Source organism: Melitaea cinxia, chromosome 29, assembly GCF_905220565.1.
Source record: "Melitaea cinxia chromosome 29, ilMelCinx1.1, whole genome shotgun sequence".
Taxonomy (NCBI): domain Eukaryota; kingdom Metazoa; phylum Arthropoda; class Insecta; order Lepidoptera; family Nymphalidae; genus Melitaea; species Melitaea cinxia.
Genome location: NC_059422.1, coordinates 7,344,461 through 7,371,633, shown reverse-complemented (window position 1 = coordinate 7,371,633; position 27,173 = coordinate 7,344,461). Strand labels below are relative to the sequence as shown.

The window sequence follows — 27,173 nt, the reverse complement described above, 5'->3', positions numbered from 1 at the left end:
TACTGGATCTATGATCTGCCCAAATTGACTGGCCTATCTGCCCAAATGAGGATTTCGGACAAGTGAAAAATTTAACCCGAACCTGGGTCAACCTATGCCTAGCCGTGGACTGCGATAGGGTGAGATCCTTTTACATCAAAAAAGAGTAATTGGGGAGGGCTATGATGATATGAGGGATATGTGATAGGGTTTTTTGTTTTCTTAACTTTAGCAAGAACAAAAAAGAGTAATTAGCAGATTTTTATAGTCGGATGACGCTCACCTTTCAACGGTATGCTCTCTACTGGGAGTATCGCGTCCCGAACTATCGCGCTGGCTCACACACCGGCGTCTGGCATCCGCTCATGAAGTTATCGTATCACGTATGGACGTTAGGAAGGCGGAATTTGCCCGCGATGCCCTCGCGAAGCGGCTGTACGGGGAACTCTTCGCGTGGCTAGTACAGGCAGTCAACCGAGCGCTTGATACTGGACACGCTAAGAGACACTTCATCGGTGAGTACGCTCTTAGCTATACTCTTAACCTTTCCCCCTCTTCCCATATCACAAAATCACGTATCTTTTTGCTGGATTTTTTTTGTTTAGCAATCGCGCATTCGGTGAAAAAAAAAGATACAAAAAAAAAAAACACACACACACACACGTGATATCTCATTATAGCCATATGATATATTATAATTTGTATTTCGGACCTCCGATTATTTGAGCCTCTCATGATTATTAATCTCTTGGATATATTACTAAAAAATCCCGGTAGTTAAAACCCCGTTAGTTTCTTCCAAAAACGCTAAAGGTTGCGAGATTTAATTCCTGGTTAGTATCATAAATACTGTTAGTTAGTATCTGTTGAGTGGCTACGGCAGTAAAGAATATAGCCACCCCCTCTCTTTCCGTGGGTGTCGTAAGAGGCGACTAAGGAATAATATAGTTCCATTACCACCTTGGAACTTAAAAAGCCGACCGATGGCGGGATAACCATCCAACTGCTGGCTTTGAAACACACAGGCCGAAGACGGGCAGCAGCGTGTTCGGTGCGACAAAGCCAGCCCTGCGGCCACCAACCCGCATGCCCAGCGTGGTGACTCTGAGCAAGACACTGAGTTCACGCCATTTTTGATGTGAACTTGTGGAGGGCTATGATGATGATGATGATGATGATGAACATAAATACACGATAATTATTATTGTTACTCTCGGTAAGGAAACTGTCGCCTAGCCCAAACTGGAATAGCGTAAAGAATTAAGCGTTTCATGTAACTCTTTATCTGTATAGTAGAAGATATACTGCACATCACGAGCACATTTGCTAGTCCACTTCTTTTCAGAAAAGAATCCTCAACAAGGCGAAATATATCTCACAATAATTAGGTTCCATTTTCTTAAAATATTTTGAATAGATAATACAGTGACTCTCATCTCAAAATACACATGTTAAATCATTTCCACATCTAAAACCAAATTATTGATTAATTTTTTAATTTTGTCACAAGTTTCTCACAATTTTTACTCTCCAAAAAACTCAATCTTTTACTGTGTCACTTTGGTCCCTTCCGCCAGTATCTTGAACTATTGAACTCATTTAATTAGTTATTCGTTCCAAGGTGTGCTGGACATCTACGGTTTTGAAACATTCGAGATCAACTCATTCGAGCAGTTTTGCATCAATTATGCCAACGAGAAGTTACAGCAACAGTTCAACTCACACGTCTTCAAGTTGGAACAGGATGAATATATTAAGGTAAGAAATGGTTAAAAGTTCTGAAAGATCCAGAAATTGTGTGTTAAAATCAAAATCAAAAATTACGTCATTAAGGTAAGCTTTAAAGGACCTTATGAATCGTCATTTTACAAATTAACGACCGGGATTCGCCCGTATTGATTCGGAATGCAGATTCTGCAGAAAAGAATCGGCAAGAAACTCCGTAGCTACTCATTAAAAAAAAACATTCTTCCTATGGTGCTATTACTACATTTTCGCCATTTTACCATTGAAATAAATTTCATCGAGCAATTTCTGTAGCACATATTAATGCCAAGAATTTTACTTGACACAAATTTATTTTCATGAAGAATTTTAAATTGTTTGAAGTCACAATCTCTTAAAAAGCACTTTTCAATACTTATTATTCAAATATTAGTGTAAATTTGAGGCTGGTTGCCCTTTTATTTGTATGTAAGGAAATTAGTGTATTTGAACCGTCTGCTTGTTTGTCCCTTTAAATATATGTAAAATAAAGAAATTAACGTGAACCGTAAATATGGACAGGAAGAGATATCATGGAAGATGATTGACTTCTACGACAACCAGCCATGCATAAACCTTATAGAGGACCGGTTAGGTGTCCTAGCACTTCTGGACGAAGAGTGCCGGGTGCCGCAGGGCTCCGACCGCGGGTTCGTGGCAAAGCTCCATGACAAATGTGCCAAGTACCCGCATTTCCTCAAACCTAGGTTCGGGGACGCCGGTAAGTAGCTTACCAGCTTAATGAAGTATTGGATAACTTTGAAACTTGGTGATTTTTTATCGTATTTCAAAATAAAAAAAAACTGCTAAATGTATTACGAAATTTTTATAAGCTCCCTGGGAGCTTTGGTTATCTTACCACAGGAACACAACACTGCTTAAAATCAGAATTATTTAATTGTGGTCTTATGTAATGTCGATGTTCTCTTCCCCAGTCGGGCTGCTCCAGATTTTAAGCAGGGTATGTCCTGCTGGGCCCTATCTCAGTTAACTCTGTCGTGTTCTATATTATTTCTTGTTGTAACTTAGCAACTTTTTGTAAAAGTTTCACTTGGTTTATTTATTGGGATCAGCTTAGGAGAGCAGTCGACAGAGCAGTTTTTAGGAACAATATAATTACAAAGATTGAAACTGAAATTTATGCAATATCCGAAAACATCACCTTCACCCTGTTTTGGTATCCCAACAGCGTTTATAATAAAACACTTCGCGGACAACGTGGAATACCAGTGTGGGGGGTTCCTGGAGAAGAACCGGGATACAGTCCTGGAGGAGCAGCTCGAGAGCATCCGATCAGGGACCGCCTGTAGACTCGTGAGGGTCATGTTGGCTGACCCTGAACAGACCAGTTCATCAGCTACCTTGCCTCCACCTTCTAGAAGAAGAACTACACCTTCAGTACCGCTTGCTAGTTTGACTGTAAGTTTCATGCTTCTTGTTGAAATATAATTTAAGATATATTTTTATAAGTTAACTGTAGTTTATTCGAGATAAGAATATAGTGCTTAAATCGCTGAAAAATAGCTATGCCATGCTCATTAACAAATTAAATCTTAGTTAATTAGAACGTATTTCAGTTGACGAAAACCCTTCAGATGGCGTTCGACTGTAATAATTTTTCTCCAAATGCTAGAATACATAAGTTTAAAAAAAAATAGTAATGCGTGCGTGCGTGTGTGCGTGCGTGCGATCGAAGCGAGTGATCGAACGTAAATGCGTGTGTGCGTGTGTTCACTGTTGAAATATGAATGCAATACGCTCACCTGTATTATACCGCCCCCCCCCCACCCCCCAGCAACCAGGCCGGCGCGCGTCCGGCCAGAAGGCGACGGTGGGCGCGCAGTTCCGCGCCTCGCTGTCCGCGCTCATGGGCACGCTGTCGGCCACCACGCCGCACTACGTGCGCTGCATCAAGCCCAACGACACCAAGCAGCCCTTCCAGTTCGACGCGGCGCGCGCCGTGCACCAGCTCCGGTGAGCGTCTCTATCTGTCCGTCTCTATCTGTCCGTCTCTATCTGTCCACACTCTGGGCACGCTGTCGGCCACCACGCCGCACTACGTGCGCTGCATCAAGCCCAACGACACCAAGCAGCCCTTCCAGTTCGACGCGGCGCGCGCCGTGCACCAGCTCCGGTGAGCGTCTCTATCTGTCCGTCTCTATCTGTCCGTCTCTATCTGTCCACACTCTGGGCACGCTGTCGGCCACCACGCCGCACTACGTGCGCTGCATCAAGCCCAACGACACCAAGCAGCCCTTCCAGTTCGACGCGGCGCGCGCCGTGCACCAGCTCCGGTGAGCGTCTCTATCTGTCCGTCTCTATCTGTCCGTCTCCATCTGTCCACACTCTGGGCACGCTGTCGGCCACCACGCCGCACTACGTGCGCTGCATCAAGCCCAACGACACCAAGCAGCCCTTCCAGTTCGACGCGGCGCGCGCCGTGCACCAGCTCCGGTGAGCGTCTCTATCTGTCCGTCTCTATCTGTCCGTCTCTATCTGTCCACACTCTGGGCACGCTGTCGGCCACCACGCCGCACTACGTGCGCTGCATCAAGCCCAACGACACCAAGCAGCCCTTCCAGTTCGACGCGGCGCGCGCCGTGCACCAGCTCCGGTGAGCGTCTCTATCTGTCCGTCTCTATCTGTCCGTCTCTATCTGTCCACACTCTGGGCACGCTGTCGGCCACCACGCCGCACTACGTGCGCTGCATCAAGCCCAACGACACCAAGCAGCCCTTCCAGTTCGACGCGGCGCGCGCCGTGCACCAGCTCCGGTGAGCGTCTCTATCTGTCCGTCTCTATCTGTCCGTCTCTATCTGTCCACACTCTGGGCACGCTGTCGGCCACCACGCCGCACTACGTGCGCTGCATCAAGCCCAACGACACCAAGCAGCCCTTCCAGTTCGACGCGGCGCGCGCCGTGCACCAGCTCCGGTGAGCGTCTCTATCTGTCCGTCTCTATCTGTCCGTCTCTATCTGTCCACACTCTGGGCACGCTGTCGGCCACCACGCCGCACTACGTACGCTGCATCAAGCCCAACGACACCAAGCAGCCCTTCCAGTTCGACGCGGCGCGCGCCGTGCACCAGCTCCGGTGAGCGTCTCTATCTGTCCGTCTCTATCTGTCCGTCTCTATCTGTCCACACTCTGGGCACGCTGTCGGCCACCACGCCGCACTACGTGCGCTGCATCAAGCCCAACGACACCAAGCAGCCCTTCCAGTTCGACGCGGCGCGCGCCGTGCACCAGCTCCGGTGAGCGTCTCTATCTGTCCGTCTCTATCTGTCCGTCTCTATCTGTCCACACTCTGGGCACGCTGTCGGCCACCACGCCGCACTACGTGCGCTGCATCAAGCCCAACGACACCAAGCAGCCCTTCCAGTTCGACGCGGCGCGCGCCGTGCACCAGCTCCGGTGAGCGTCTCTATCTGTCCGTCTCTATCTGTCCGTCTCTATCTGTCCACACTCTGGGCACGCTGTCGGCCACCACGCCGCACTACGTGCGCTGCATCAAGCCCAACGACACCAAGCAGCCCTTCCAGTTCGACGCGGCGCGCGCCGTGCACCAGCTCCGGTGAGCGTCTCTATCTGTCCGTCTCTATCTGTCCGTCTCTATCTGTCCACACTCTGGGCACGCTGTCGGCCACCACGCCGCACTACGTGCGCTGCATCAAGCCCAACGACACCAAGCAGCCCTTCCAGTTCGACGCGGCGCGCGCCGTGCACCAGCTCCGGTGAGCGTCTCTATCTGTCCGTCTCTATCTGTCCGTCTCTATCTGTCCACACTCTGGGCACGCTGTCGGCCACCACGCCGCACTACGTGCGCTGCATCAAGCCCAACGACACCAAGCAGCCCTTCCAGTTCGACGCGGCGCGCGCCGTGCACCAGCTCCGGTGAGCGTCTCTATCTGTCCGTCTCTATCTGTCCGTCTCTATCTGTCCACACTCTGGGCACGCTGTCGGCCACCACGCCGCACTACGTGCGCTGCATCAAGCCCAACGACACCAAGCAGCCCTTCCAGTTCGACGCGGCGCGCGCCGTGCACCAGCTCCGGTGAGCCTCTCTATCTGTCCGTCTCTATCTGTCCGTCTCTATCTGTCCACACTCTGGGCACGCTGTCGGCCACCACGCCGCACTACGTGCGCTGCATCAAGCCCAACGACACCAAGCAGCCCTTCCAGTTCGACGCGGCGCGCGCCGTGCACCAGCTCCGGTGAGCGTCTCTATCTGTCCGTCTCTATCTGTCCGTCTCTATCTGTCCACACTCTGGGCACGCTGTCGGCCACCACGCCGCACTACGTGCGCTGCATCAAGCCCAACGACACCAAGCAGCCCTTCCAGTTCGACGCGGCGCGCGCCGTGCACCAGCTCCGGTGAGCGTCTCTATCTGTCCGTCTCTATCTGTCCGTCTCTATCTGTCCACACTCTGGGCACGCTGTCGGCCACCACGCCGCACTACGTGCGCTGCATCAAGCCCAACGACACCAAGCAGCCCTTCCAGTTCGACGCGGCGCGCGCCGTGCACCAGCTCCGGTGAGCGTCTCTATCTGTCCGTCTCTATCTGTCCGTCTCTATCTGTCCGTCTCTATCTGTCCACACTCTGGGCACGCTGTCGGCCACCACGCCGCACTACGTGCGCTGCATCAAGCCCAACGACACCAAGCAGCCCTTCCAGTTCGACGCGGCGCGCGCCGTGCACCAGCTCCGGTGAGCGTCTCTATCTGTCCGTCTCTATCTGTCCGTCTCTATCTGTCCACACTCTGGGCACGCTGTCGGCCACCACGCCGCACTACGTGCGCTGCATCAAGCCCAACGACACCAAGCAGCCCTTCCAGTTCGACGCGGCGCGCGCCGTGCACCAGCTCCGGTGAGCGTCTCTATCTGTCCGTCTCTATCTGTCCGTCTCTATCTGTCCGTCTCTATCTGTCCACACTCTGGGCACGCTGTCGGCCACCACGCCGCACTACGTGCGCTGCATCAAGCCCAACGACACCAAGCAGCCCTTCCAGTTCGACGCGGCGCGCGCCGTGCACCAGCTCCGGTGAGCGTCTCTATCTGTCCGTCTCTATCTGTCCGTCTCTATCTGTCCACACTCTGGGCACGCTGTCGGCCACCACGCCGCACTACGTGCGCTGCATCAAGCCCAACGACACCAAGCAGCCCTTCCAGTTCGACGCGGCGCGCGCCGTGCACCAGCTCCGGTGAGCGTCTCTATCTGTCCGTCTCTATCTGTCCGTCTCTATCTGTCCACACTCTGGGCACGCTGTCGGCCACCACGCCGCACTACGTGCGCTGCATCAAGCCCAACGACACCAAGCAGCCCTTCCAGTTCGACGCGGCGCGCGCCGTGCACCAGCTCCGGTGAGCGTCTCTATCTGTCCGTCTCTATCTGTCCGTCTCTATCTGTCCACACTCTGGGCACGCTGTCGGCCACCACGCCGCACTACGTGCGCTGCATCAAGCCCAACGACACCAAGCAGCCCTTCCAGTTCGACGCGGCGCGCGCCGTGCACCAGCTCCGGTGAGCGTCTCTATCTGTCCGTCTCTATCTGTCCGTCTCTATCTGTCCACACTCTGGGCACGCTGTCGGCCACCACGCCGCACTACGTGCGCTGCATCAAGCCCAACGACACCAAGCAGCCCTTCCAGTTCGACGCGGCGCGCGCTGTGCACCAGCTCCGGTGAGCCTCTCTATCTGTCCGTCTCTATCTGTCCACACTCTGGGAATAGAAGACCTAATGCGCGCACCCATGAGGACGAAATTGTTGTACTTGGGCAGTATGGAACTAGTGAATTTTTATGCAATGTTTAGCACTATATTTTTATGCTAAGAAGTTGACAAACAAGTCTACGGTCAGCTTGATCGTTAGCAGTTTACGTAGCCTATGGACGCCTACTAATTTGGGAACATTGCAAACGTGTTGTCCAGGAGCTCTGTCCAACTTACCCACCACAGGAACAACACTACGTGAGAACAGTGTTATTTATCTGTGTAGCTGTGATCTTACGTAATATCGAGATACTCAGGTTGCTCCGAAACTCGAACAAGATATTTCCTGTTGTTCCCTGAATTTGCATTTAAATTATTATACACATTTTGTTGCAGAGCGTGTGGTGTTTTAGAAACTATCAGGATATCGTCAGCTGGTTTCCCATCAAGATGGCTCTACCAGGACTTCTTCCAACGGTGAGTTTACTAGGATTAAACCAAATTTAATGTCATTTAATCACTAACAACTGAGACTAGCCCATTGGCGCAGTTACAGTGATCACGCTGTCTACGCCAGGAGTTATGGGTTGAGGAATATTGGCCATATAGATGTTTGTCGTGGTCTGAGCGTTTGTGTTTGTATATTGTGTTTGTTTCCGGACCCCAAAACAGGAAATCCTGCTGGGGGTAGTTGAGTGTGAAGCATTTATTTATTTTATTCATCTTAGGAACAGACGACCATGTGTATGTGAAAGATATTTAGTTCTTTCATATTTATTTATAATTAAAATGTCGTAGATACCGCCTGCTCTGTCGCCACAAAGACATAGACCGAGCGAACATCAAGAAGACCTGCTCAATAATCCTGGAGAGACACGTCAAAGATCCAGACAAATATCAGTTCGGAGCTACGAAGATATTCTTTAGGGCTGGACAGGTAGGTGTTCAAGTAAAAAAAAAAAAAAAAAAAATTGCGGAAAAATGTACCAGTTTTTTTAAGAAAATAAGTTTATTTTTCTAAAGACATCTGAGGTATGTTGAATACCTTTTTTAAATTGCTCTCTACCTTATTCTAATAACTTTAGAGGAATTATAGCAGAAAAAAAAAAACAATTGTCGGTTTCCATTTTCATATTTCGTTTAATATAAATTCGAAAAAAACTTATTTAAAACATTGGTCCTTCGAGCCGGAAACACCTTATTCTTGAGTAATGTGGATATTGTTATTGATCGTCTTAACAAATGAGAAGTTTAAACCTTTCAAAGATGCTTTCAATTTGAAATCTGCATTTGTTTTCTATGATTTAGGGGCTTTACATAGTGCTGCAGTTTGACAAATCACTGGTAGTGGTCACAGCATTGGCTGTTGCGCTGACCACACAGATGTTTGTAGTGGTCTAGGCGTTTGTGCTCCCGTATTAAGGGGGGGGGGGGGGTCCGGTGAGTTGATGGTTTATTTACTTAATAAAAAATTGTCGGTCGTAGGTGGCATACTTGGAAAAGGTCCGAGCCGACTTGCAACGACTGTACTGTGTGAGGGTTCAGAGCTGTGTTCGAGGCTTCTTAGCGAGGCGGAGATACAAGCGACTCACTCGCGCTCTACACGGTCTACAGGCGAGGGCAAGGGGCTTCCTCGTCAGGAAGTAAGGGTTTGACGGAGCCGAAGGCTGTTTATATTTTTATGCGATTATAAAAAAAGAGTATGCGCTCAATTCGATGTTTCGCAGCTGTATATGGTAAATAGTATTGTACTTATGTGTTTCATAAAAGTTATTGTCGAGTTAAATATTGAAACTGCAAGAAAAGACGATTTTTTTTGTGTGGTACGTTATAAGTTTTTACTGAGTGTACCGATTTTGATGTTCCTTTTTTTATTCTGAAGCTGATGCTTGTCCGCTGTATATATATTATATAACGTTCAGCCACACATACGTATCGTCCGAACAGCATTTTCCGTAATAATTAATGTTTGCTATCCTTGATTGATAAACGCTCACAAGATATGAAGCGAGCCAAAAACAGTTTGGACGTCGATCAGAGCGGTTGATAATAAAATTTCATTCAGTCATCTAGTGACGCGCTAGAGTTGGAAATGGTGCCGTCGGATTTTGTATTCGACGTTGCAGTGTTTGCAGTGTGGCTAAAAAAATGGTACATCGTAAAAGTTACGTTTTTGAAGCCAGTTAGTACTCAATAAAATACGGCCGATAAATCGCAATTTCTTAAAAGAGATTCAACTTACATACTTTGATTCTAATATCTATACAAATAAATAAAATTGGAGTGTCTGCTTGTAATATACATGTACATATACCAAAACAACATTTTTTTACATTTTTTGTCTGTCTGTTTGTTCCGGCTAATTTCTGAAACGGCCGGACCGATCTTGACGGGACTTTCACTGGCAGATAGCTTATATAGCAAGTAGTATTTTATTTTAAAAATGTATTTATTTTTAATAATAACTAGTCCGGGCTGACGAAGTCGCAGGCTCAGCTGGTATAATCGTAATTTCACGTGACAGAAAAGTGCAAGAGATACGGCGCAACCGCGCCGCGGTCAAGATCCAGAGCGCCGCCCGCGGCTGGCTCGCGCGGAGCAAGTTCCGGCGGCTGCGGCGCCTGGCGCTGGGCCTGCAGGCGCGCGCGCGGGGCTGTCTGGCGCGGCGCCTGTACAGGAACAAGAAGATTCTCAGAGCCGTAAGCTGTTTATTGTCTACTCGACGTGGGCTGACACTCGATACCCACACGTTCGCGCGGATACGCACGCGCATGTGTGCGTGTGCGTCTACAGTACACGTAGGAATGCGTCATAGACAATCAGAATATATTTTTATATAACTAGGTCGGCAAACAAGCGTAAGGATCACATGATGGTGAGTTACCCTAGCCTGTAGACGTCTGCAACTTCAGAAGCATCACGAGCGTGTCGCCGACCTTACCCCGGATTCCCCCAGGTCACTTTATTGACCACAGAAACACAACACTGCTTGAAAACAGTATTATTTAACTATGATATTCTGTAAGATCGAGGCGAGGATTGAGGATCGATACTATCCCAGTCGGGCTGCTCCATATTTTGAGCAGGAAATTTCTTATTGTGCTCTACATCAGTAAATAGGGAATTGGACAGTAAGCAGATTAAAATCTATAATGTACTTAGATAAAATAGATATTCTGTTTTACGATTATATATCGAATAATAATTTAATATAATTCATTTAAAAATTTATAAATGAAGAAATAAAATGTTATCATTAACAATATTTTTAATCTGTACTGAAACACCAACTACAGTACGTGACGTCATTTGTAGGATCAAGAATTGGCCGCGTTCCACTAAGCGTCCGCAATGCCCGCATCATGTTCTTACTATACTATGTGCTATTGCGAGCACACAGCTGATGCCTGACACTTAACAGCGCCCAAATATGCGTTCCACTTATAAAACTCACCCACAACGCCCGCGGCGTTTTTTACGTTAGTGGAACGGCAATTTTAGCGGTTGTGATCGATGGCGATGTGGGTTTAAGTGGAACGCGCCCATTGTTATTACTCCAAATGACGTCACGCGGTCTCAGATGACATAACGTGGCGTTTTGGTGGGATTTTTAAACAAACAATATTAAAACCTGATTTTGACTACCTAAAAGGCTATAAATAAATAAAATTTTACTTTCTATGTAAATAAGTATCCATAAAGATTAATATAAAACGCTCTCTGAAAATTTGTCCTATTCCCTATTACAAAAATGAATCAAATTTATTTTTGAATGTCCTTGTTGATATAGTCGCGGATTGTTTAAATTCTGACTATATGTGATTTATTACATATTATTGATGTGATAATAAAATGACATGTACAAAATTGAAAAGTAAAAAAAATTGGTCTTTCGAACCGGATATTTTCCCACTTGGTTTTTTATTCGTTTAAAATATCAAATATGTATAATATTGTAAAACTACAGACTTTAAAAAAATACACAAAGCAGTTAATTAAATAACATACGATTATCATCATCACCGTCATCATCACTTCAGCCTGATACTATCCACTGCTGGACGTAGGCCTCCACGAGTTCGCGCCAAAAATGGCGTGAACCCATGTGTGTTGCCCATAGTCACCACGCTGGGCAGGCGGGTTGGTGACATACGAGTATACATACATTTAATTTCTCTCATTTACGAATACATACGTAATACTTAACATTCCGAAGGTTTGTTTATTTTTAGACTTTTTTCTACGCACCACAAAAGAAAGAGTGTGCTTTAGACCACACGACTGAAGTAAAACTTCTGCACAATAGGCCTGTGTCTTAGACATACGAAACGTAACTGGCTATGAGAGAAAGAGAGAAATTATGTGCTCGCACCTCTCTCTCCTTTGCTCCGTTCGCCTCGCCCGATCACACTTCGTAACGCTCTCGTCATATATTAACCAGCTTACTCCCCAAGTCAAGCATACGTCAAGAAGTTTTATTTCAAAAAGTAACAAAGTTGTTTCTGGTGCTGCAAGGATCTGTAGATTAGGGTAACCGCTTACCATCAGTTGAGACATACGTACGGCTTTTTGCTAGTTTTAGTTTGTAGTTATAGTGGTAAAAAAATATTACAATAAGTTATATATTTCAGACTATCGGCCTACAACGCTACGCTCGTGGCTACCTCGTGAGGCAGCAGGTCAAAAAGAAGAGAAGGCAGATAGTCATATGTCAAGCTGCGGTAAGTTCTACCCTTAAACTTACAACCAGGCATAACGTCTTTACGAATATTATATATCCTCCAACCCATAGTGAAGTGGCTAGTTGGGTTAAGTTTTGATCGGACCCCCCCCCCCGGATTTCCCTACTGTGAGTATCGATCGCTATCAGGTGTACATGATAACAACCGGGACCGACGGCTTAACGTGCTCTCCGAGGCACGGTGGGGAGGCCAATGGAAGACAGTGGCCAAGGACAGACATCCAAACTGGAAAGAAATACAAATACTAATGTCCATTCCGAGCCGGTATCGAACCCGCAAACCGTCGCTATTTTAGGTGACTACATGCACCATCACACCAGAGCAGTTATGATAATGGCGATGGTGATGATAAATTATTATCACATGGTCTCTCTGTTTATCGGTTTCACCATAAAAACACCATAATGGTTCCATATTCGGTGATGTAGGTTCGTCGTTGGCTCGCTCGCCGTCTCTACAAACGCCTCCGCATCGAAGCCCGAAGTCTAGACCACGTCAAGACCTTGAACAAGGGTCTAGAAAACAAGATCATCAGTCTCCAGCAGAGATTGGAGGATGCGCAGGAGAAGGCCAGAAAAACAGAACCTCTGCAAGCCCAAATAGCTGAATTAAGGTAACCGAATTTAGGTTTTTGTCAAGCCATTAAAAATCTAATAATCAGTTTTGATATCGCTTGTTGATTAATAATTAGACATTCTCAAGATATTATAAATCTCTAATTTTTTCTAAGTTTATGTAGTAAAACTTCTGTACACACGATTGCCTTGGGGAGTGAGCTGGTGAATGTGTGAGGAAGCGTTTCTAAAAGTGAGATTGGGGGAGGCGAACGGAATTTGAGAATGAGATGTAAGTTTGTGAAGAAATAGAAAGAGAGAGTTCACTCTTTCACTCACTTCAGCCTATCGCAGCCCACTGGACATAGGCCTCCACAAGTTCACGCCAAAAATGGCGTGAACTCCTGTGTGTTGCCCATAGTCACCAGCTGGGCAGGCGGGTTGGTGACCGCAGGGCTGAGAGAGAGTTAGTTTACGTAAAGAAGTTTTACTTCAGTCGTGCGGTCTAAAGCACAATCGTTTTTATTACATAATATATGATAAATATTATGAAAAGACCATGTAATTAATTAATTATAGACTGCATTATTTATTGTGAAAATATGTAATGTGTATTAAAAATTAGGTAAAACTTTGTATTAGCAAGATGTAACTAGAATGTAAACAGTAACAATCCACCAGAGTCCCATATATGTCTTTATAAATGAACTAAAATATAAACTAACTTGGTAATCCGGACAAGACCGCTATTCAGCGCCCCAAAATATATATATAAATGAAGTAGATATATATTTGTGACATCGATTCTCTACTTTCTGTATAAAAAAGTATATTTTGACAAAATTATAAAAGTAAATTTTTCGTAATAAGTAAAATTTAATAAATTTACTAACAGGGCCAAAGTCGAAACACTAAAACTGGTGGAAATGGAAGCGAAAGCCCTAAAGGTCGACATCGTCGCCAAAGATAACTTACTAGACACTCTCCGTGTAGACATAGCGAAGGAGAAAGACACTAATATGAAGTTAATAGAAGAGAAGAGAGTTATAGAAGAGAAATACAAGAAGGACAAAGATGTATGGGAAGCGGAGAGTGAGAAGCTGGCTAACGAGTTGAGAAGTACTAAGGAACACTATGAAATGATTCTTGAGGGTGAGTTTTTGGAAATTTGTTACATTTGTAAGTTCCTGGAAATAGTATATGCCTTACAATTTAACCTTACCTTCGACCTTACAGAAGATCACAGCTAAATAATACTGTTTTCAAGCAGTTTTGTGTTCCTGTTGGTGAGTAAGGTGACCAGAGCTCCTGGGGGGGATTGGGGATTGGGTCGGCAACGCGCTTGTGATGCTTCTGGTGTTGCAGGCGTCTATAAGCTACGGTAATCGCTTACCATCAGGTGAGCCGTACGCTTGTTAGGACCTACTGATATAAAGAAAAATTACAAGTTGTAAGTTGAAAGTAAAGGAAAGCTTCACTGAGGTAGGGCACGGCAGGAAATTTCCTGCTCATAATCTGTAGCGGCCCAACTGGGGAAGTACCTAAGGTGAATTAAGGTCGAGATCTTACAGAAGATCACAGCTAAATAATACTTCTTTCAAGCGGTGTTGTGTTCCTGTGTGAGTAAGGTGGAGAACCCCTGGACATGGTCGGGGGTAGGTTAAGCACCGTCAGACAAAATTAGTACTAACTTGGCTGTAAAGAGAATTCAGAGATTAAAGTATAATCCTTAACACACATTTGTTTAACATATTACAGATAATTAATAATTGTAGTTAAAACTATTTAAAACAGTTTTGTTCCTAATATACGCTCTTCATACAAAATACATTAACAATAATTAATAATTAGTCAGTAAAGCATTGTCTAAGTGTCGTTGCCCTCGAAACTATAAATTGTTTAAACAATCTGTACCAATATTATAAAGCTGAAAAGTTTGTTTGTCTGCTTAAACGCGCTAATCTCAGAATGTATTGGTTGGAATTGATTTTTTTGTGTTGTATAGCCTATTTACCGAGCAAGGCTGTATATAGACTATTTCTTCCTTCAATTAACGCGTGTGAAACCGAGACGCACCACTAGTATAATATTAATGTACTATTTTGTAATATGGCGGCCAGGAACTTAATTTTTCCTATCGACACAATTTAGTTAATTATTACATATTTTATAATTGCAAATATGTATCTATATTTACCGTGAAATTAATCTATTATCATGAACGTGGTTTTCGTATTAACATGTCCGGGGAAGGGGGATAAAAGGCCCGATATCTTTCTGATAAGATACTGTATATCAGATAATGGAACATATGTTATGATTGGCTAAATTAATAATTAGTTTACATGTGGATTTAGTTACATTTTTCTTTATAAAAGTAATTAGTGATTTGTTTTTGTTATGAAATAAAAAATACGTAAATCTAACATGTTAATTTTTGGTCATAAACATTTTCATATTAATTATGGTTAATTTTATAAATAAATTTTTTTTTTGTTTGAAAAAATAAAATTTAATTAACACGTCAAAAAAAAAAAAAAAAAAAAAAAAAAACTGACAACCGAAATAAAAAAGAAAATCAAAGTAGTCAACAAAAAGTTTTTATATGTTTTTTAATTGACAGTTTACTCTGCGTACGTGTACTTACTAGTGTGTGTTATAAAATGTTTTAAATGTCTATAAATTATGAGTATAAATTAAAACAAAAATGGTGACGCTGTCAGATATCGTTGTCGACGAAAAGCCATTGAGTGAAGTAAATAAATATGAACAATGGTCTAAGGAGTTCGAGAGTCGTGCTCTGTTTTGGAAAGGTTATATATTATTTATGTATATCTATCTATAAATAAATAAAAAAGAATTTGCCAAAATGTGTGTACGAGACTTCCGAACTACTGCACCTAATTGGATCATTCGTTTTTTTTTTCGTTAGTGTAAATATCGTTCGTTATTGTCAAAAAAAAACGAGTGTGCTTTAGACCACACGACTGAAGTAAAACTTACGAAACGTAACTCTCTCTCTTTCTATCTTTCCTAACATATATCTCCCTCTCAACGTTCGTTCGCCTCACCCGATCACACTTTTCGTAACGCTCTCGTCACGCATTCACCGGACTACTCCCCAAACCAAGCGTGCGTAAAGAACTATAAAAAAGTATATATATAACATAACAATACACTTTATTGTACACCAAAACAGAAATAATGTATTATTTCTGTTTTGATTTTAGCTTTATTTACAGAGATAAAGTTTATACCAAAACTGTAAGAGATCCAATTACGTATATTAAAGGCAGTTCGATTTTTTTTTGGAGCGTATTCTATAATCGGTACTGAAGCTAAACCTGCATGTTTCCGTTTTCAATTTGTTTATCTGCATCTTTGTCAATTTGAATTTACATTAGTGTAGGTATATGTACAATGAGCAAGACACATTTTTCATCTCAAATTTAAATTAAAATTTTTGCCACAGAGAATAGGAATGAAAGTATAAAGTATGATAATTATAGATAAGACCTACAAATGTCCATCAAAAGTACGTATTTATTATATTAGAAGGATCTTTTCTCTCTACCTTGACATACATTTCAATTGTATGTCCTTGTAATTGATTTAGTATTTTATATACGTAAGCTACATAATGATATCACTATACCCCATAGTGACCGTCAAAGATACCCATCTTAGACGGCGCGTTAGCGAAACGGTCACATAGCACTAGACAACAACTATTAGCATACAAATTATTGGCACAGCAACTATTGGCATACTTTTGTATTGGCCATGCAGATGTTTCCCGTGGTCTTGGCGTTTGTGTTTGTTTATTGTGTTCCCGGACCTCCAACACACGAGTAAATCCTAGTGGGGCTGTTGAATGTGAAGTGTTTATTTATTTAATAATAATAATAATAATATTCTTATTGCACACCATTAAAAGATACTGTTACGTGTTAGGGTTCGAAGGATTTGGAGAGAAAGACGGTAACTCGTTCTTCCACTACGTCGACATCTTTTCGAAGCTTAGTCACCGCGTCACTAACATCTTTTACAGCCCAAAGCGTTTTTTCTTGGAGCTCTTTTTGTTGTTCTTGTAATTCTTGCAATTTGAAACTTGTTTGCTTTTGTGATTCTTGCAAAGCACCACGAATTTCAGCCTTTTGTTGCTCTTGTGATTCTTGCAAAGCACCACGAATTTCAGCCTTTTGTTGCTCTTGTGATTCTTGCAATTTGAAACTTGTTTGCTCTTGTGATTCCTGCAAAGCACGAATTTCAGCCCTTTGCAGCTCCATTAATTTAATTAAACTTCCTAACTAAAGAGCCACTTGAGAGTCTGTAGAGGCTACGGTGTCGCTGGTGGGCGTGGTAAGGTGGGCGGGTCCGGTGGGCGGGGCTTGAGACAAAGTGGGCGGCGCCTGAGCCTGAGTAAGCGGGGCCTGAGTCCGAGTGGGTGGAGGCTGACACTGAGTGGGCGGGGCCCGAGCCCGAGTGGGCGGGGCCTGGTGGGCGTGGTCAGTGGGCGGGGCATGATAGGCGGAGTCAGTGGGCGGGGCTTGGTCCACGATGGGCGGAGCTTGGTCCCCAGTAGGTGTGGCCTCCGCAGCTCGTTGCGCCCTTGTCCTGACGCCCTTGAAGTCCTTAAAGTCTTCTCTCGGAGTCAATGGCATCTCCAAATCTCACTTCCGACACCAGTTGTTACGTGTTAGGGTTCGAAGGATTTGGAGAGAAAGACCTGCTGACTCTTTTCAAGACTTTATTCACTAGCACTAGGTCCAACACAAAGCACTAAGTTCAAACACTAAGCACTAACAATGTCCTAAGTCGTAGCCAATGTCGTAGGTTTCGCTGGTACCACTCTTGATCACTAGTTTTCACTCTTGAAGTCGCCTAGAAGATCGCTCAAACTGAACTGTACTCGCTCGCCTCCTTGCGGCTATTTATATCGCCCGAGACGAGGCCCAGATTATTCTGGAAAGTTCGCGCATGTACCCGGTTTTCGAGACCATACTTCTATATAGTTCACAGTAGTTCCTCTAGCGCCATCTAGTATTGAGTAGAGAGTTTCATGCTATCGCTGTCTTTGTGTGGTTTCAATGGTTGCCGCTAGATGGCGCTAGTTTTTTTGTGTGTTCGTAACAATACAAACAAAACTAGTATAATTAGAGGAAAATGTACAAAGGCGGTCTTATCGCTAAAAGAGCGATTTCTTCCAGACAACCTTTTATTTATTTAATCAGAATAAGTTTCTGAAGGTGCTCTTTAGAAGTAGAAAGTAATTAAAATAGAGGTATAGTAAGAAATATAATCTGTTCGTCGTCACATTGACCAGTTGAAGTAAGTCCTTCAGACAGCCGTTCATCATAAACTACGTTTTGATGGGTCAAGGGACGTAGGGGGGTGGTTGAAATTAGTGAGAATGATGAATTACCATTTTGAAAAATAGATTAAACTATAGATATGTTACAATGAGGAGGCAAAAGACAAAGAGGCAGACCAAAAGTCCGCTGGATGGACGACATACTACGATTGGCAGGAAGGGACTGGATGAAAACAGATAACGACAGGCAAAAATGGGGACAATTGGAGGAGGCCTTTACCCGAAAGGGGCCAGACAGATTAATCTCAGATACCTTATTGATACATAGTTTCTATATATATACATATATGAAGTCATGGATATGAAAAAAGGCTTATATAATAATAATAATGTTACAATGAATCCTAAATTGCTGTTTGTATTTCATTGATGTTTTGTATATAACTTAAAATCAATATATAGTACGCGTTCAGTCTGTATCATCCCACTGCTGGGCATATACCTTTTTCTTCATGTAGGAGAAGAATTAGAACTTAATTCACCACGCTGCACTGCGGGTTGGCGGATATGTTACCTACTATGTCTAACGATCCCTATCAGGTATTTATGATAACAACCGGGATCGACAGCATAACGTGTTCTCCGAGGCACGGTGGGGAGACCCATAAGAACAGACATACAAACCGGAAAGAAATACTTGTACAAATATCCATTCTGACCGGGAATCGAACTCGTAAACCGTCGGTGTTTTAAGCGACTAATTGCACCTCTACATCAGAGCGGTTGTAGTATATAGTATATATAAAGCTTAACATATTCATATATAAGATTTAATTTGATGTCTCCCGCTTGTATACATACATACAAGAGGTGTAAATTAAGCTTTCGAACTATTATCCTAACTTGATATCGAGAGAATAAAATAATAACCTATTTCCAGAACGAGATAAGCAACACGAAGCCGAGAAAAAGGCGTTGTCTCTTGAACTGGAGTCGGAGAGGCAAAGTCGACAGAAGCTGCTATCGTCTCAATATGAACTGCAAGAGCGTCTCGATTCTATACAGAGGTAGGGCTTGGAAGATTTTTTACAGCGATTGATAATTCTTCTTAACTAAAGACTTTTTTAGTGGCCAGCGGTTTTAGAGATTGTTGAGCATAGAGAGCAAAGATAATAAGTTCCTTAACAATAAAAAAATAAATAAAAAAAGAGGTATGAACAAGCTAAATTGCCTGAAACGGAGTGTCTATTTAACCACCTTCAAGAAAAAGCAGGAGGTTCTCAATTCGACTGTATTTTATTATGTGTTACCTCATAACTTTATACATGGTGTACTGATTTTGATGATTCTTTTATTATTATTATCGAAAGCTTGTTGTCATGTGGTCCCAGTTATAGGATTGAGATCTGATGATCTGATAATTGTGTTTGCAGGCAAACAAAGAAAAACCGACTTCAATTATATCGACAAGTAATATAACGTAGGTAGACGTAAAAATAGTCACGTAAATACGTATTATCAAAGATTACTCTAAAAGTTGTAATCAGATCTCGATGAAATTTTAATGTGACCACATGATACACATCGGCTTTCGATTAAAATAAAAATCATTAAAATCGCTACACCCAGTAAAAAGTTATGCGGATTTTCGAGAGTTTCCCTCGATTTCTCTGGGATCCCATCATCAGATCCTGGTTTCCTTATCACGGTACCAAACTAGGGATATCTCGTTTCCAACAAAAAAAAAAAAACAAAATCGGTTCATAAACGACGTAGTTATCGCCGAACATACATATACGGTCGAATTGAGTAACCTCCTCTTTTTTTGAAGTCGGTTAAAAAACCAATGGAATTGAGAATCTGCTCCTTTTTTGAAGGCGGTTAAAAATATGTAATACCTGCCTTGTTATTTTTTTCTACTTTAGGGCGCCAGCACCCAAAGAACACAGGAGATCGCTGTCAGACGCTAGCACCAATTCACAACAAGAGATTACTGTTGAGGATGTGAGTTTATAATTTCACTAAACGCTCGGCGCGACAATTTGACGCCACTATTTGATGGTCTTGATCGCTTATACAACGTATTATCAAACTGACGTCCTTCCATGTAACTGCGATATCAGAATCAATATTATGATCTAAATATGCAACTTACTTGCTCTAACGCTTTAATTAAATAGTAAAATTAATTATTATAAAATTATCATCATGTGTACGTTTGTGTCGTGTCGATGACCGCGTCATTTGAGTTTTAGACTTAAGACGGTTATTTATAGCCAATTTACCGTAGTAATGAGCTGTACTTATTACTGCTTCAACTTTTTCACTTATAATTTGGGCTGTGGTATCTCGATATGGCCCTAAACGGAAGGACGCCAGCTTAATAACACGTTGTATGACAATACTAGTCTACACTTTCCAAATTGGGTTATATTGTGGCAGCCGTAATCCTTAAAATCTGTGTGCTTTATCCTCAGATTGTCGCGTTATAATAAATTTGAATTTATTTCTCGTTATAATGAGAATTCACTTACTGAATATAATCAATAAACCTAAACCGTGTTTTATACTCATAAAAAACTTAGTGCTTGTTAAATATTAATGGCTGTAGTTACCGTGAGATTATTAGTTCCAGCGTAATGTTTATGGATATTGAATATAGAAATGTATTGCCAAATCAGTCATGTAGTTCTTGAAATAGTCGAAAAAAAAGTGCGTGCGTACAAAGTACACACGTCAGAAGTGAAACTTCTTTGGCAAACTAATTTTTAAGTCTCGTTTATGTTTATACAAATCCAAAGCTTTAGATTTCCATTCCAGCGATATCGACAAAAACGTTGCCGTTTTATCCGTAAAAAATACCCTAATGCGTCTCAAGAAGTTTCACTTCAAAAATCGGATAATAAATACGATTTTATAAATTTGACAATAGACAATGAAGTTCACGTGAATATTTTGTAGACTGTTGTATTGTTTTGTACATTGTTGTCAATATTAAAGCTCAGAAACATTCAAATGTTCACACAATATCATGGTGTCAAATAGAGAACACTATTTCACTCTACTTTATGTTTATAAACGTCCAAAATGTGTGAGTCGTAAAGTTAACGTGAGGCGTGGTGTGTCAGGACTTCGGCTACGGCTCGGTGCGGTCGACGGAGTCGTCGCGGCCCGCGCTGGAGGCCGTCAACTGGGCGGCCGGCGCGCACGGCGGGCCCGCGCCGGTGAGCACACATGAACACGACTGAGCACACTTGAACACGATTGAGTACACACGATCGCGACTTAGCATACGTGGACACGACTGAACATACATGAACACGACTGAGCACACTTGAACACGATTGAGTACACACGATCGCGACTTAGCATACGTGGACACGACTGAACATACATGAACACGACTGAGCACACTTGAACACGATTGAGTACACACGATCGCGACTTAGCATACGTGGACACGACTGAACATACATGAACGCGACTGAGCACACTTGAACACGACTGAGTATACACGATCGCGACTTAGCATACGTGGACACGACTGAACATACATGAACGCGACTGAGCACACTTGAACACGACTGAGTATACACGATTGCGACTTAGCATACGTGGACACGACTGAACATACATGAACGCGACTGAGCACACTTGAACACGACTGAGTATACACGATCGCGACTTAGCATACGTGGACACGACTGAACATACATGAACGCGACTGAGCACACTTGAACACGACTGAGTATACACGATCGCGACTTAGCATACGTGGACACGACTGAACATACATGAACGCGACTGAGCACACTTGAACACGACTGAGTATACACGATCGCGACTTAACATACGTGGACACGACTGAACATACATGAACGCGACTGAGCACACTTGAACACGACTGAGTATACACGATCGTGACTTAGCATACGTGGACACGACTGAACATACATGAACGCGACTGAGCACACTTGAACACGACTGAGTATACACGATCGCGACTTAACATACGTGGACACGACTGAACATACATGAACGCGACTGAGCACACTTGAACACGATTGAGTATACACGATCGCGACTTAACATACGTGGACACGACTGAACATACATGAACGCGACTGAGCACACTTGAACACGATTGAGTATACACGATCGCGACTTAGCATACGTAGACACGACTGAACATACATGAACGCGACTGAGCACACTTGAACACAACTGAGTACACACGATCACGACTGAACATACATGAACGCGACTGAGCACACTTGAACACGACTGAGTACACACGATCACGACTGAACATACATGAACACGATTGAGCACACTTGAACATGACTGAGTACACACGATCGCGACTTAGCATACGTGGACACGACTGAACATACATGAACGAGACTGAGCACACTTGAACACAACTGAGTACACACGATCACGACTGAACATACATGAACACGACTGAGCACACTTAAACACGACTGAGTATACACGATCACGACTTAGCATACGTGGACACGACTAAACATACATGAACGCGACTGAGCACAGTTGAACACAACTGAGTACACACGATCACGACTGAACATACATGAACACGACTGAGCACACTTGAACACGACTGAGTATACACGATCATGATTTAGCATACGTGGACACGACTGAGAACACTTGAATACAACTGGGTATAAACGAACGTGATTATAGCACACGAAAATATGACTGACCAGTATCGAGCATGGCTGTGAACGACTGAGCATACACGAACACGACTTAGTGTTTACGATCACGACTGAGCACACATAAACATGACTAAGTACTTCTGAACATTGTTGAGCAACGTTCAACATTACTGGGTACATTATGATCGATGATTTCAACTAAGCGCTATTCTTTCTTTAGTCCCACTCAGTCAGTTCAATAATTTTGATTGTTTTTAAGATGTGTAATCGCTTTCTTCATGTTTCATAAGTTAATGTATTTTTGACTAGCCCGTTGGCACATTTTCGTACTGGCCCTAATTTCTGTTAGGGGTCCGCGGGTTGCGGGTTCGAATCTCGCCTAAGTCTGGATGTAATATTTGTATTTATGTATTTGTATTTATATATTTCTATGTATATTTATATAAAAAAATAAAAAATAAAAAAGTCGGCTGTTGCTTATAACATAAGCATTAAGTTGCTCACTTTAGGAACAGACGACCGTGCGTGTGAGTGTGTGTGTGTTAAAGATATTTAGAATAAATAAAAAGAAAAATCTTAATGAAAAGTATTTAAAAAATTAAAGCTGGTAATTTTAACAGTGTGATTAATAAGTCTAAATATTTCTTTGTAAATAGTATTTTAGCGTAAATTTTACACTTTCGCTTTTGATATTATTAATATTTAAGTATAACGGACCGTAAAGTTAACTGTTGGTTTGTGACGACGAATAAAACCGTTGGAAGTTTTGGCTGAAACACGGTAACATTTTAAAACACATTTTAAACGAATTTTAAAAAGGAGGTTCTTCAATTTTTTTTTTTTTGTGTTACCTCATAACTTTTTACTGGTTGTACCGATTTTAATGATTCTTTATCTGTTCGAAAGCTAGTTTGAGTTTTATACAATTATGCTAGTATTTTATTAATATTCGCGTTGTGTATCACTTGTCAATGGAAATTGAAGATGGGTTTTTCTTCGTTTGCAAGTAAATACAATTATTTAATTTTTTATTACGTAATAATTAAGACCGTGCCCATTCAAGTGTTATTGCATGTTTGACCGATTCCAAACGAAGGTTGAACTAATTGGATCATTCACAATTCTACTTAAGATTTTACTTAGCGACTTGATAACAGAAGTAGATCTAGTGACTGACTTATGTGATTGTCGGGTTGTATTTTTTTTATTCTATATTTTTTTATAATTAAGGGTAACTGCGGAGTTTCTTTTGCCAATTATTCTCTGTAGATTCTACATTCCGATTCGGTGATGGTTTCACTTTTAATCTACACTAATATTATATAGAGGTAAAGTTTCTAACTTTGTTTGTATGTAGGGGGTAATCTTCGCAAATACTGATCCGATCATAAAAATTCTATCACTAACCGAAAGATTAATATTAGTTATTAGATCAGTATTAGTAGATTCTGCAGAGAAGAATCGACAAGAAACTCTGCAGTTAATCTTTTGAAAATAATATATAAACTGTGTTTCAGTTCAAAATTAGTAATATCTTGCATAAAATACAGCGTCACTAAGTCCACACATCCTTATCATTTATATAATCCTGCATCGAATAATAAGCTTTAGTTATTTCATCAATGATTATCTTTTCATTTCTTAGATAGAGTGAGAGTCATGGTATGACAGGGCTGTCTCTGAAGACAAAGTTCAAAAATAAAAATTTGAACTTTGGTATAAAAACTTTAAATATTATTCAACAGATGGCGGATGCTGGGTTAGTACTGAGAATGCAGAACAGGATCTCAGTGCTGCAGAGCGAACTGTCTCGTACTGCGAAGAGAGCCGCTGACTTGGAGGAGAGGCTTATGAGTAATTAATACCATTTATCTTTCGATTCCAACAATAAAGCCCCAGATACACTTAGGAACATTTTGTTCTGAAACATGAAGCGCAACGCTCAATATACGTGACCCGTCACGCGTACGTGTAGTGTCCCGCAACAACATACGTGACACATAGCAGAATAACTATTAATAACATTGGAAAATTGACGAAAACATAATATAAAAGATATATGTTTATATATATCTTAATCTATACTAATATTTTAAATCTGAAAAGTTTGTTTGTTTGTTTAAACGCGCTAATCTCAGTAACTACAAGTTCGAATTGAAAAATCCCTCTGAGTTGGATACCTCATTTAAAGTGGAAGGCCATGCTTTAAGAAGAAGGAAGGTTATTTTTTTTCTTCAAATTAACGCAGGTGAAACCGCGGGCCGCAGCTAGTTTGGTTATGAAAGCTAGGAAACAGATACAATTTTCTACTTGTAAAATTCTAAAGTATTAAAAATATTAAGGAAAATTTATGTATTGTTTTCTAGTGTTTACGCGTCCTCATGTCCTCCCGTGACCATGGAAAACCAAAGTATTCGAAACTTTGGGAATCTAAAAAGTTAATAACCGCGATAAAATCCGAAAAAGTTGATTCATTTAAGAGATTTATGTAAAAAGAGTCACAATTGGTGTCAGTCATAATTGAAAAATCGAAACAAAAATACTGTGTTTCCCCATTCTTTTTGGCGATGAGTTAGCGCAGCGGTCACAGCCCTGGCTGTTGCGCTGGCGGTCGCAGGTTCGATCCCCACTTACAACGGATTTGTATTGGCCATAAAGATGTTTCTGGACGTTTGCGCTTGTGTATTGTTTGTATTTATGGACACAGGAGAAAATCCTACTGGAGACCGTTGAATGTGAAGTGCTTATTATTATTATTAAAAATGGGGAACATAATTTGACTAGCCCGTTGGCGCAGTTTGTAGTGACCCTGCTTTCTGCTCCGAGGGCTGTGGGTTCGATTCCCACCCCGAGTCTGGTTCTAATATAAATATTTATTTATATATTTAAATATGTATTATTTATAAGTATATTCGAAAAAAAAATGTAGCTATATACCAGTCGGCTGTTACCTATAACACAAGCATTAAGTTGCTTACTTTAGGAACAGACGACCGTGTGTGTATTGTGTATATATTTATTTATATTTATTTATTTATAATTACGTACCATGAAAAAATCCCGATCACTACTCATATTGCACGCCAATTTCTTACATCTAAAATATACTCAATTCTGCCAACATTTCAGACCGCCTGACATCCCCCCCATCGAACCCAGACACAGACAGGTTCCGAGTGGAGGAACTAGAAATCGAGAACAAGAAGCTACGCGAACATATAGACAGGCTGAGATCAGCTGACAGCTCACATATGTCCAGGGAAATTGTTGGTGAGTGTCTTTTCAATAAGATTGTTTTACATCCCATAGCCCTTTTCTGGAGAGCAAAAATACCAAATCTGGAGCAGCAAATTTTAAGTACGCTTCAGCCTGTAATATCCCACTACTGGGCATAGGCCTCTAAGCTACATACAAAACTGAGGTATGGCATAGCATGTACTAGCGGGGAAGTACTGCGACCTTACAGAAGATCACAGCTAAATAATACTGCTTTCAAGCAGTATTGTGTTCCTGTTGGTGAGTAAGGTGACCAGAGCTCCTGGGGGGATTGGGGATTGTGTCGGCAACGCGCTTGCGATGCTTCTGGTGTTGCAGGCGTCTATAAGCTACGGTAATCGCTTACCATCAGGTAGCCGTACGCTTGTTTGCCGACCTAGTTATATATTTATATAAATTACTAAATACTAATTTTTAGTTTATCTTATAATTTTACTTCATATTTATAATATATAACAAAAAGTGTGTCCGACACGCGTATGACAACTAAAGAACGATCACAGTGACATTTCAAAACTAAGATTTTCTATTAAATGAATCAAATTACAATTAATCTACAAATAAATAAAATTGGAGTGTCTGTTTGTAATATTAAAATAACCGCTGTTTACTAAATGCGTATAGATGTCTACACAGTACATATACAGAAATAAAAATTTTATCATTTTTGTCTGCCTGTCTCTCTGTCTGTTTGCTCCGGCTAATCTCTACAACAGCTGGACCGATTTTGACGGTACCTTCACTGGTAGATAGTTGATGTAATAAGCAGTAACATATGCTACTTCTTTAGAAAGGCTTTTCTTTAAAAATTTATTTATTTTATAACTGCGAACTGAACAATAACTGTTTTTTTTTAAATCGCAAACAAAGTCGCGTGCACAGCTAATCTTAACAATAAAACTCTAAAATCAAAACAAAAAATCAACGCTGGTTTTTCACGCCACATGACTCATATCGTTTCTTAAGAAGAAAACTTCAAAAACGTTCAAGCATATATATTTTTGTTCTAGATCAACTAGCAGCAATGCAGAAAGAGTTAGACAGACGTCGAGACGAATGCATTCAGTTGAAGAACGTTCTGACACACCAAGTAAGTGTTGCTATACTCTGTGGTATTAAATTTAGCTGGATGCAAGCGACAGTCAAAC

General features: G+C 42.2%; 1 protein-coding gene across 1 annotated transcript in view; it reads left to right on the top strand.

Annotated features, from left to right (window-relative positions):
- Window positions 1–27,173, top strand: part of LOC123667779 (unconventional myosin-Va) — a 75,567-nt gene that overhangs the window by 24,406 nt on the left and 23,988 nt on the right. The window contains exons 10-27 of the mRNA XM_045601618.1: window positions 248–494; window positions 1,601–1,737; window positions 2,266–2,464; window positions 2,933–3,162; window positions 3,539–3,717; window positions 7,851–7,931; window positions 8,253–8,391; window positions 8,940–9,097; window positions 9,979–10,153; window positions 12,086–12,175; window positions 12,625–12,809; window positions 13,646–13,902; window positions 19,005–19,131; window positions 19,990–20,068; window positions 21,193–21,288; window positions 24,495–24,603; window positions 25,879–26,019; window positions 27,036–27,115. Coding sequence (XP_045457574.1) covers window positions 248–494; window positions 1,601–1,737; window positions 2,266–2,464; window positions 2,933–3,162; window positions 3,539–3,717; window positions 7,851–7,931; window positions 8,253–8,391; window positions 8,940–9,097; window positions 9,979–10,153; window positions 12,086–12,175; window positions 12,625–12,809; window positions 13,646–13,902; window positions 19,005–19,131; window positions 19,990–20,068; window positions 21,193–21,288; window positions 24,495–24,603; window positions 25,879–26,019; window positions 27,036–27,115 — 2,709 coding nt within the window. The remainder of the gene's footprint in view (window positions 1–247; window positions 495–1,600; window positions 1,738–2,265; window positions 2,465–2,932; window positions 3,163–3,538; window positions 3,718–7,850; window positions 7,932–8,252; window positions 8,392–8,939; window positions 9,098–9,978; window positions 10,154–12,085; window positions 12,176–12,624; window positions 12,810–13,645; window positions 13,903–19,004; window positions 19,132–19,989; window positions 20,069–21,192; window positions 21,289–24,494; window positions 24,604–25,878; window positions 26,020–27,035; window positions 27,116–27,173) is intronic.